The following is an 11,917-nucleotide window of genomic DNA, read 5'->3' as shown; positions in this document are numbered from 1 at the left end:
TAACATTATTACTGAATCACCTTGATGCTTGATACTAACCCTGATTCCCTCCCGTCTCACATAGAGCCTGTTTGAGTCATTTTACCGTGTTTTTTCTTTCTTTTCTTCAAGATTGATCGAGGCTGTGCGGTAAAAGGGGAAAGAAAAGCTCTTCAAATCCATTCATATTCTCTGGTTCAATACAAATTAAAGGTTTAGGAATTACCAAAGGATTACCAATACGATTTAATAAGGGTCTGCCCATCGCCAAGCCCGCTTCCAACTTTCCGTCTCTCATCTTCAATCCTCCTGTATATGTCAGCGCACAAGAAGACAGACGTGAAAGGCTTTTGTTTAATATGTCTTTCATTTATATGAATTTAAAGGGTCGACAAATGTTGTGCATCAAAACCAGCTGACCTGTCGTGGAGATGCTACTCAGCCTCTGAAAATAGCTCTATCATATATTTTTTATCAGTATCGAGGAGCTAATAAGGAGCCAATAACGAGGACTAAAATGCAGAACATTTTTGCATCGCCTGCATAGGTTTTGTCCCCCAACTTTATGGAAGTGTAGTGCTAAACCACCTGAGTACACCTTTAATATTACTGCTTTCTGTCTTCTTGACGTACCTCGGTCTAACAGTGTAAAAACAAATCGTTGCTAAGAATGTTCAAAAGAAAAAACGCTAAACCCTCGCTGCTCCGTTCAAATAGTGATGAACGACAACAACATCGGCAGACAGCGGAGGGAATGTGTGTTAGATCAGTCATAAATTTTTAGATATCCTCTAACAAGCTGCCGTCAGTTCATTTCGGAAAAGAGCTGACCAAGAGACAACAACAAGCAACCAGTCATGTTATATTTTAAACAAAGTCGCGGGGGGCTTTTGTGTGCAGACTTGAGGTGTTTCATTCAGATAATCAAGTAAAATGTCCTTTCAGCTGCTTTTGTCATTGCACTTTCTGGCACTTCCTGCACCGTAGCATACTAAGATAAACTACAGTTTAACCCCAGTCTGACTCTGATTACACTCCTGTGCATTCTTGGCACTCTTCTTGAGGGCCACTTGCCAACAGACCTCCGTATTGATCGGATTGTGATACTTAATGCCCTTTTGTTTCATTCATGAGGGATCAGATTCCTTCCCCGCTAACATAGATAAGAGACAAGAGGGTTTTACATGGAGAAGTCCAAAGCGCTGAACTGAATCACCAATGGAATATTACCCTGATGGCAATAGACAAGTGTCATGTACGCGTGGCTGAGACGATAAGCCGTGGAGATAAATGTCCCCCGCTGTCGTTTAAATGATAAACTGTAGGAATTTGGCTGGAAAGCTGTCACATCGGGATAATCCTGGACCAGGCGTAGAATTCACACAGGGGGACGCTCAGAGCACAATCAGAGGAAGATTTGTCACCGGGGTTTGAATGAGAAATATTGAGAGTATTAAGAATTTTATATCCATTTTCTACACATCAAACAGTTGTTTTATTCAAGGATTCGCTGTTCCGAGGTGGGTGGGTGGCTTGTTTCATGTCAACAGCAGGAGGAGCAGATGTGTGGGGTTTACCTTTGAGTGACTCCCCGTATTTTGTGGTACTCATTGTGACGAACCCCCGAAATAATCCATTAAAATGACATAAAAATCCATAATTGTCAGGGCCATATCTATAGACAATATACAGTATTATATCTGCAGGGATCAACATAAGGTTTTGTTTATGTGCCTTAATCTGTGTAGAAAAGTGTCCCTGTTAGCTCAGAGTGCAGAAATAGCTATTAGCATCAAGCAAAAAAGAGCCCCAAATTTTTATCTTAAGCCTTTCTCTGCAAATATTTATTCAATTCTGCTTGGATGGTTTCATAATAGTAAAGTTTTGCTTGCAGGTATGTAATGTCTCGGTTCGTCAACTTTGTCCATTCATTCCTTTGGGTACCTCCATGATGTAATTTGTCTGTTGATGGTTTTGGGACAAACTCACTGTTCATTTCTTGCTACCTTCTTGCTAGCTAACTAACTTGTTAGCAATATGTATGCTAGTAGCTGCCATTTCTCCCATCATATTAGCTATTTTGAGCTTGCAGATGTCTACTCAACAGCATATGTATGAAACCAGAATTACTTTAAATTCATGTATGCTTAAAATAAGATCTATTTTTTACTGTAAATAAATCAACCTCGAGAGAATTCTTGGACTACGAGTGTATAGTGTCGTATTTTTAACATTATTGTTGTTAGGTTTTGAAGTGAAGCCATGTTTTGAGCTTGTTATTGAGGAGGATAGTTCATCCCTTTTCAATCACATCGAGCAAGCCTCTATTCTCGCTCCATGCTGTTACAGCTCCAGCATTCCCCTGACTCTCCATGATATTTATTTTACCATAATCCAGATAAACACCGGGGCCTCTGTGCACTGAGGGTACAGCTCAGTAAAAACTTCCTAATGTTGATTTGTATCTCCAAATCCATGTGTCGGCTGCCGGCAGGTATTAACCTTTAAACTTTATCCTTTCTCCCGTCTCGTTGCCTGTCCTCTCCATCTGCTGTTTCCATTCCTGAAGTGGCTGTAATGGCGAAATCCAGATTGTGGCTTTTCCCTAAATTCACTGGTCAGCCTCTTTCTTTTAAAATGTTCCTGTTTGGCACGGTCACTGTGGTGTGAGTGAGGGTAAATTGCTTCTCAGGCTTCCAACTGCCAGTAGTTAGTGCTAATGAAGGAGTAATAACTGAATATGTTCTTTACTGTGGTTATTTTTTTCAATGATTATGCACTTACCTCCTGACTGCGGCAGTATGATTACCCATAATCACAGTGAGGTATGTTCTTGTGGATATATGGAGGCTTTTTTTATACTCATCATATTGCTCATTATTTTTATAACTAATGCATGCGAACTGTCTAAAGAGAAGCATTAGCTTCAAAGTGGTGTAAGTATATTGGAATAAAGGGGAGGAAAAAAGAGATATCACTAACGAGCTCCCTGGTTAACACAAGAATTACCATGACAACCAATATGGAATAAAGTGTATCTGAATTACAGGACTTGAATGTAATTGGATATAAGTTCTGCACATTGATCATTAGAAATCTGATTGCTTGGCTAAAAATATCTGTAGTTTAATACAAATGGAGCTACAGTACACAATGAAACTAATTGCATGTAAACACTATGAACCTGGTTCTGTGGCTCCTAATTATAGAGGGTTTATGTGCTGCAGTTGTCATGCATGTTTCATACAAGACCTCATAGCTCCCAGTAGTCCCAGCATTAATTCAATACAGACTGATTTGTTCTCATGTATTTTAAGAATGTGAATGTTAAAAAGTGAATTAAAATGATCAACAGATTGTAAACAACACCAACACTCCCCTAGTACTTCGAGCTCCCAGTCTGGACCGCTAGCTGCATGGCTAACTGAGCTAACTAGCTAGCAGATGCAGTTAAAAACAGTTAGAAGTTAATCTGGTGATATGCTGCCCCCTATTTGTTTGGAGGATGAATTCAAAAGGCGGTCATTTCTTACATATTGCATCTTTAAGTTTTTCAGCCAGGGTAACTACAAGGTTACTACGTCTGATGCGAATCCTTGAGGAAACTCTTAAATGAAAGAATTTTGCAGTTTAAACGTGGAAAACAGACGATAACTGAAGTCAAACAGTTGTGAGAAACACACTTAAAAGTTAGCAGTGCAGTAAGATGATGTCAGGATGTAAGGCAACGTCACTGTACTGGAACAACTTTACTGGGCAGTTATGGACCAGTCATTTAAAATATTTTCATAACTGCAGTCGGCCAAAACATGACAATATTCTCAACTCGTAGCTAGATGCGTAAAACTCAAATTCAGAAAAATACATATGCACTATTTTCATCAGATTTGAAAAGCTATGTGTACGTCTGATTATGTTCCATAAATCTTCATTTCCAATCCCACAATTATCCATAAACGGACGTAGAAAGGCCCTTAAACAACCCTTTGCATATTGATACACGTGCCTGTCCAACCACTTATCAGAGCTAGAAGAACAGATTAAAAGAAGCACAATGTGTGACCGTTACGCATGGCTGTGGCTATTAATAGCGCCCGCACATGTACCTGTAAACCATCATCACAGTGATATCTCAATCATTACTAAATGTCAGCAGGACGAGCTGTGTTTATTGAAACAGACTTCATAACATGCTTCTCAACTCAGGATGGAATGAGACAGGGACATTAACATTAACAGGGAAGCAACGGTGCCATGGTAAATAAAAAGTAATAAAATTCATCAATCATTAATAATGTAGAAGTTTATAAATGAGCCTCACTTCCCCGCACTTTATATATAAACACATAAATCACTGGGACAAAACAACACGATGCTTTTTACACAAATAAAGAAATATCTTCATATATAACGTTTGCTGAATTAACACAGACGTCCAAATAGTTACAAATTTGTTGTAGGCTGCATTTGACAAAGTTTCTAAAGTTTCTCCTCAAGAACTCAGAAAAATTAGGGATTTTTTAAAGGAAGTCTGGTGAATTTCTCCACCGACTTCTAAGAGGTAGCCTATGTTGGTTACTCTTTACTGTATTTGTAAAATTTGACATGTTAACCGTCAATAGATTGTCGTCCTCATTCAGTTTAGTCTCAATGGTGAAATCAGCTGAAACTGTGTTGGGAGGTTAGACGCACTTCAGACACAGAAGGAAAGACACAAGCTTATGTATTGCCTTTAATGCCAAATATACAAGAAGACATAATTAATTTTGCATTTGACGTGGCAAAGTTTCTCCTCACTCAACAACTCTTAAAAACATGAGATTTTGTAAGGAAGTCTGGGTTTTTTGCTGCTTCTTGATCAATAGTTAAATCAGTTTAAACAGAAAAGTGCATTCACAAACATCTGCTGCTGGTTACGAGAGCCCAAACATGAAAGTTTCATTACAGTGAGCTACATGTTGTTTTGAAGAAAACTTTACTAGACATCAAAGACTTTAAGTCTTTTCTAACCCAAGTGGAGGAACAGAAAACATTCATCACAGTTGGATACAGCCCCTGTTTGACTTCATCCTGCTAGTTCACAGCAACGCCATCTGAGAAAGTAATATGAGCATTAAATGGACTTCTTTTGTCGTATCTTATGAGAAAGGAGAAGGACACCCACCAACATGTATTTGATAGCATGAGTGAGACTTCCATCCCTCCTCCCAGGCTTGTATGGGAGTTATATAACTACAATATTAACCTGACATTTATTCTCGTCAGGCAAGTGAAACAATATCTCTGCTGCTGCATCGTCATTCACTTGGAAGTACACTGAGCAAGTAAACGTGCGTGGTTGTGTTTGTTTGCTTTGGTAACACCAGTGACTCAGCAGCCAATCCCACGTCTCACCAACTGTTTGGGCAGGAAAACACGAGGAGCCCGTCAGGAACCTCCAAAGAACCATGAAGGGTGTAGTGTAGTGGTGCCACTATGCTCTGGAGCTCCATTTACAGCTTTAAAGAACCACTGAGTGTGTTTAATGGATATTTATCTCTGCTTTGTGGATGAGAGTGAAGGATTAGGGCTGAAAACTATTGTCTGTTCTCAACTACATTAAATAAACCTGCAGTGTTTGTTGAGGTTTTGGCATTTGCACTTAAAAATAATCATTAATCTAGAACTTTGCAGATTTAATTACTGTCAATCGATTAATAATTTCAGCCCACTGAGATTAACTGCTTCAATTACATGGTGCCATTTGAAGTCCCAATGTGATGAGCTGTAATTCATGCAAACCCTCAATACAAATATGAGAATGATATAGCTGATATGGTTCTGTTTGTTTTTATGCCTTTCAAGACTCCACAAAGATAAATCTAACCCAGTCTACTATTTAGATATTATACAAATAGTTTTTAGTTTTTATGATAGAAATATTTGATTGCATTTTTTTCCTATTTTCCTCTGAGAACAGCTTGTTTATTCAGTTTTGGAAAAGATAAATATTTCTGTGTTTGTATTGTAAATATTAAAATTCCGAGTTTGAATTTGTTCTCCAAATCAACATAGTGCCCCTTTAAGAATTCTTGGTTTATAAAAAGGAGAAACAGGAACACAAAGTCCTCATAAAAACTGCTGGCAGCTTGTTCGGTGGATTATCAATGAATAAAGCGATGGTGACACCGTTTCTGGAAAGAAATGTTTCTGGTTAGATTTTTCGTTTTTCAGTCTGAGCACCAGCAATGAAATTCCATTTACCGTCACTGTATTGGGCTGGAGGCAGAAATCTCAGAGACAGATATCTCAAAGCTTCTGAAAATGAAACCCAAACTATCTGCCCGGAGAGATATCGCTATTAATGGATCTGTCGGAAAAAAAACTAGCATTCCTACTATGAATCTTCAATAACAGGTGTGTAAACAGTTAAGGAATGATTCATAACAGCGTTGTAATTTATTATTAAAGCTAAATGTTACCAGAAAAAATGCACAGACCAAAGATATCAGAGATCTACATGTACACAGACTTTATATAGGATGACATGGGCTACGCTCCTACATTTTAACACCCTTAAGATTCGTATCATTAATGTTGTAGTAGCTGTAGTAATAGTGTTAGTAGTAGTAGTAATATTAGTAGTAACAGGAGTAACAAATCTTTTTGCTTTGTCTTCTTCTTCTCCGTCTGCTCATCTGTTAGGATGGTACTCCACTGAACCTGAGCTTCGTCCCGCTGGACATCAAACTAACCAACTGGGACGACCTGCCCGAGGCCTTCAGCCAGCGCCGGGAAAATCGAATACAGGTCTGCCCTTCCCGCCAGGCTCTGTGTGTGTGTGTGCGCCTCCTGCAGGTGCTTTGATCTTCGTGAGTGTGTGTGGGTGTGCACGTGGATTGGGGGCGTTTACACGAGGGAGATGTTCCTGCTTAATGTGTCATTACTGTGAAAATCGCCTTAAAGGGGAATTCCAGTGGAGTTGACTTTTAGGTTTTAAAATGTACCGATATTCTTTTTTCTGATTGATTGGAAAGACAAGACAAACTCAATCATATGACTTTACACAGTTTCCAAGATGACAGAAAGTTCAGCTTAAGCTGAAGAGTGTAGTTAAAAGTTTTTCAGCTCGTAAGCCCATAGGCTGCTTTAAGGATGACCTTAATTTTAGACTAAGATAATTTAGTGTGATATGACAGTCAGTAGGGCTATCTCCCCAATCCCTCTGACCCAATGAAGATGAGGCACAAGGCTATTAAACAGATATCAGACATGTGTGTGTCACTTCCATGTGAAACTAATGACACCACTGATCATGAGGAAGAAGCGCGGTAGAAGCCCGGCAGATAGGAGGAGCGTGGACGCCTACATCCACCACTGCAGGGCCCGAAAGAGGGGGCAGGGAGGAGGGGGGGTGATGGAGAGAGGAAATAAGAGAGGGGGCGGTTTGGGGGTTTGGGCAGCCAAGGATACCAGCAAAAAGAGAAAGTGCCGTTTTATGAGGGTCGTTAAAGGAGACGGATCATCGCCTCAAACGACCCCGCATGCCAACCAGCTAATATTAAATCCTGCAATCTGCTGTGGCAGTAACGGAGCCGGCTGACAGACGCCCCACCTGTCACGTTGTTTATGTTGGTTTGTAAAACGAAGGCGTGAGCTGCATCCATCCTCTGACCCATCATTTATGCCCTGTTACTCTCCAATTGTCCATCAAAATCAATACTGAGCAAGCAGTTTAATGTGGGCTGCAACACGGCTCGGACGTGGAGGCACTGGTGCGTAAACTCACCTACACACAGTGAAACCAAAGCCAAGCAAACGTTTTAGAAAGAATAAATGAGAAACTATTATAAATCTATAGTTTAGTCAAGGGAATTAAATACAAATAATACATTTCTAACTAGATGATTGCTTATTGTAAGGTTGCGTTGACTGTACTGTATAAAATATGGATGGAGCAGTCTTTCAAGGGGGGTTACTCCACTGGTTTCAAAAAGAAATCTGATCTTATATAAGCTTATGAGAAAATGACCCTACTTCTAACTTGAATTATTACCTCAGTAAACAGTTTCCACATGAGTTTATGGTCTCAATCGCTAGTTTCAAGTCTTCTTCAATCCAGCACGATGTTTGTTTTGTAAATGATGGTCCCATTTAGAGTAAAATAGCATAAAGTTTGTGATTGACAAGTCGTTGCCACAGCAGTGAGTATTTCCAGCAGCAGGACGATGGGTCTGTGGGAATGAGACAAAATAAACTACAGTGTGTGTGTTCATGGCAGTGAAGGAACATGCTTTGATACACACAAACACAGAATATCACCAGCCTCCTCCTTTAAGAGTCAAAAGCATGATTAAGATACGACTTCGTCCAGCCTCACAGTCATAAATCAAAGCCCTCCCAGTTTCCGCCCACACAATGTCTGATACTCACCTATTAACCCATCTGACCTTTGGAGGAGCTGAAAGCCAGAAACTCCAGCCCACTCTCCTCCTCAGTCACGCCTTTTGACATCTGATTCAACTCCCGTGACTTTCGGCTAACCTTTGACGACCTTGTGATACAGTTACCATCTCAGGATTTTTGTAAAGCTTGTTTATAGTCTTCATCTGTATCCCTGTCAGGAGTTTTCCAACAATCCAGTATATGTAGAGCAGAGTTTCTATGATCAGTCATGACATTACATCAATGCTGGCTGCAGTACTTTAACCCCTGATCTCCTTCTGGGCTAAATAGAAAAAACTCGTGCTTCCATAGGAATATCAGCCTCACACTAGAAACTCTAATCTCAAACTACAGCTGCTCATAAATTCAGTATTATCATTTATCAAAACTACAAATTCATATTGTCCAAATTAATGATCTTGAGCAAAACAAACAAACTCCGGTTGCTCCAGCTGGTTTTGTGAAATTCAGGACCGCCTCTCTCTCTCTCTCTCTCTCTCTCTCTCTCTCTCTCCTGATTGGATAAAATGGGCAGGGTGATTACTGTTGAAATACAGAGCTATTCAACTCTTATTTTAATAAAAAGGTGTCACTTACAGCAGCTTTAATATTGTTGACAGTCAAGGTCCTGGTCTCTTTTGAGTTTACAATCAATAGAGTCAGAATTAAGGCACAAACATGGTAAAAATGTAAAGCTTTTACATATATTTGGTAGTTGTATATGATTTGGCATACATTTGACTTACCCTGTCATTAATTGACATCAGAGAATATGCTTATTAATAACATTATAATCATTTAAACTATTGCATCCTTAAGTCAAGCCTGAGTCAAGTCGTTTTATCGTGTCGCACTGTGTTTCTTTATCCTTATCTGTTTTACCTGATGTTGATCTGCTGCTGTTTAACAATTGCTTTTAATGAATAATAAGTAATATTACTGTCAAAACAAAGCAAGCGGCTCTCTGTATAATGCATACTGAGTGTTATCTTCACACAAATAGTCTTTTTTTTCCGAGAGAAGGTATCATCCATGAAAAAACAACACTCTCAGTGAAATATACGTAGGTAAATTGCCCATTAGGCCTCAGTGCTTGGTTTGCTATTTGTTATTTTGCCAGCAGATTTTCTTTGAATCCTTGACTTGGCTGAAAGCATATACAGCTTTCTCCTGGTTTGATGAGTTTTATTCAACTATCTTGAAAACTGTCTCCTTGTGTGTGTCAGTGTGTGTGTGTGCTCTGCAGATTTGGATTGTTTCTTCTCAGCTCAAGTGTATTTTGAAAATTGAAAAACTCAAAAATGTTTTGCTCTTAAAGAGGCTCCAATATCCAAACAATCAATTGTTGCATTGAAGATGAGGGGCTCCAGCGGTTTCATCTTGAAATTGAATATGAAGTGACTTGTCGTCTCCCCCCGCAGGTGCTGAGGTTCGTTCAGGAATGGAGCAGCCTGGCAGCCATGAAGCAGAAACTGCTCCGACGCAGCGGCCTCCTCTTCCACAGCCCCACTTTGGGCTTGCAGCAGCTGGCCGCCACCCAGCGCCCTCACTCGAGTACCAAGAGGTCAGATTCTAGCTGGAAATGTGTTTTTCAAGGAAACTACTGCTACTTTGACTTTCAAAAACCTAGTTGTGTTTGAACATTTTGGTGGTATTTGACTATTTATTCCAGTAGGTGATCAATCACAGCTTAAAATAATCAGGCAGGCTTGTCAAGATTGATAAAGAAGTGCGCGTGATACTGTAGTAAGAGCAGTACCTGTGAAGGATTGTGTCTTTCCGTTTAGCCTTTCTAAAACCGAAAAAACAAACAAAGAAAGGAATGGTTTGAACATTTTGTATATCTGCTTTAAAGGGGCAATATCTAATTATTTTAGTTGAAAACATTCTAATATCAGCTAGCAATGTTAGCTTAATTAGCAAGCCAGCTACAGTAGATGAAATGTGCCTGCAGCAGTTGTATTTTTTTAGGCCAGTGGTTCTCAGACTTTTTTATGTTGTTTTCATGACCCCTAAACTGACAAAAATGAGACCACAGGCCCCCATTTGATAAGATTTATGTTTTCTGATGTTTTATTACAGAAAGTGTATGAAACCCATGACCAAAATACAGTCAGACATTGTCTTATTGTGTTGGATGGGTGAAAATACAGTAAAGATAATCAAATTTTAGCAACGGACCCTTAAAACTGGCCCTAAGGGTCCAGGGACCCCACTTTGAGAAGCCCTGTTTCAGTTGACAAAATTGGTGGTTGCCTCTGTCTGACACTTTTCTTAAAAAATTAGTGAAAACTTCAAGAAGTAAATCTTCCTCCGTTGTCGTCGTCAATAAATCTGTTAACTGTATCAAGGGGAAGAAGAAGAAGACATATTTTCCCCTCTAAGCTGATCAGTAAGTAATAAATCGATGTAGCGTCCCTGTTGTGCCAGCGTGTGAAAATTTTAAAATGGTGGAAATAGCGAGATGAATTAGTTTCTAACATTATGTCAGAAACCGAGAAGCAATGTGGGAGATTTTACAGAGAAACGAGCAGATTTGTAAATACTAACTGCCCCAGGCATCATGGAAGGCTGAATAGTATTTATGTGTGTGTGTATGTGTGTGTATGTGTGCGTGGGTGTATCAAAGGGTGTCAGCTGAGGCATAAGAGAGGACCGGATGAGTGCTGTGTATGTGTACATGTGTGTTTTTTGACAAACAAGCATTGTTGCTGGCACACTAATTACAGCTGGCGTGGATAGAGGCAGGGAGAGTTTGCCAATTACAGGGTAGACTGGTGTGTGTGTGTGTGTGTGTGTGTGTGTGTGTGTGTGTAAGTGAGAGAGAGTGTTTCTCAACCGGGGAACGTGTTTGGGTGCATGAACCTAATCAAGGTGTGAGTAGGAGGCAATTGGCCCGGCTTGATTTGATACCTGTTTGATATATTCACTAATCAGAACCAATCAAGCTCCAGCTTCGGCTCAGCGGGGAGATCGCGGCTCACCTTCGCAGCACTGAGACGCTCGGTTTTCAACTACTTGAAACTTAATGCACTTTGCCTGGGTTTCCAACACCGTGGGTATTTTCGTCATAAGCCACTCATGGTGATTTACAGTGATTTTAGAAGAATTAGGAGGATTTAAATCCAGTTTGCATCCTGCCTAAGTACATCTTATTGCTGAAATGACTGCCAACGATGGCTATAAATGGAGTATTGCTTCTATAATACAACATTGTTATAAAGTAAGAATGTGAAGACATTTTTTTCAGGTATATATACATTAATTTTTTCTTTTGTGGGTGTCTAATTTCATTGGTTACTAAGAAACGGGAGGAGAGGTTAGTATGATTCACTTCCAAAACTACGTAGTGCCCCTTTAACTATTGTCCAGGCAAAGGTTTGTTATAACGTCTTCTCAATGCAATACTTTATCCAGCCAACCATAACTGAGCACTGCAGCATTCAAGATATTCAAAATAAGATAGGTTACTTAAAATGAAAATGCACAGGTGAGCACCGGTTTAATTGAATTG

General features: G+C 39.7%; 1 protein-coding gene across 2 annotated transcripts in view; it reads left to right on the top strand.

Moving 5' to 3' along the window:
- The window catches only part of zranb3 (zinc finger, RAN-binding domain containing 3), an 80,168-nt gene that overhangs the window by 54,102 nt on the left and 14,149 nt on the right, over positions 1-11,917 (top strand). For both annotated transcript variants that reach the window (XM_073462155.1, XM_073462154.1), the window contains 2 exons: positions 6,664-6,768; positions 9,825-9,967. In XM_073462155.1, coding sequence (XP_073318256.1) covers positions 6,664-6,768; positions 9,825-9,967 — 248 coding nt within the window. The remainder of the gene's footprint in view (positions 1-6,663; positions 6,769-9,824; positions 9,968-11,917) is intronic.

Source organism: Pagrus major, chromosome 24, assembly GCF_040436345.1.
Source record: "Pagrus major chromosome 24, Pma_NU_1.0".
In the NCBI taxonomy this organism is placed as follows: domain Eukaryota; kingdom Metazoa; phylum Chordata; class Actinopteri; order Spariformes; family Sparidae; genus Pagrus; species Pagrus major.
The sequence above is the reverse complement of the archived record's forward strand: the minus strand, read 5'-3'. Positions and strand labels throughout refer to the sequence as shown.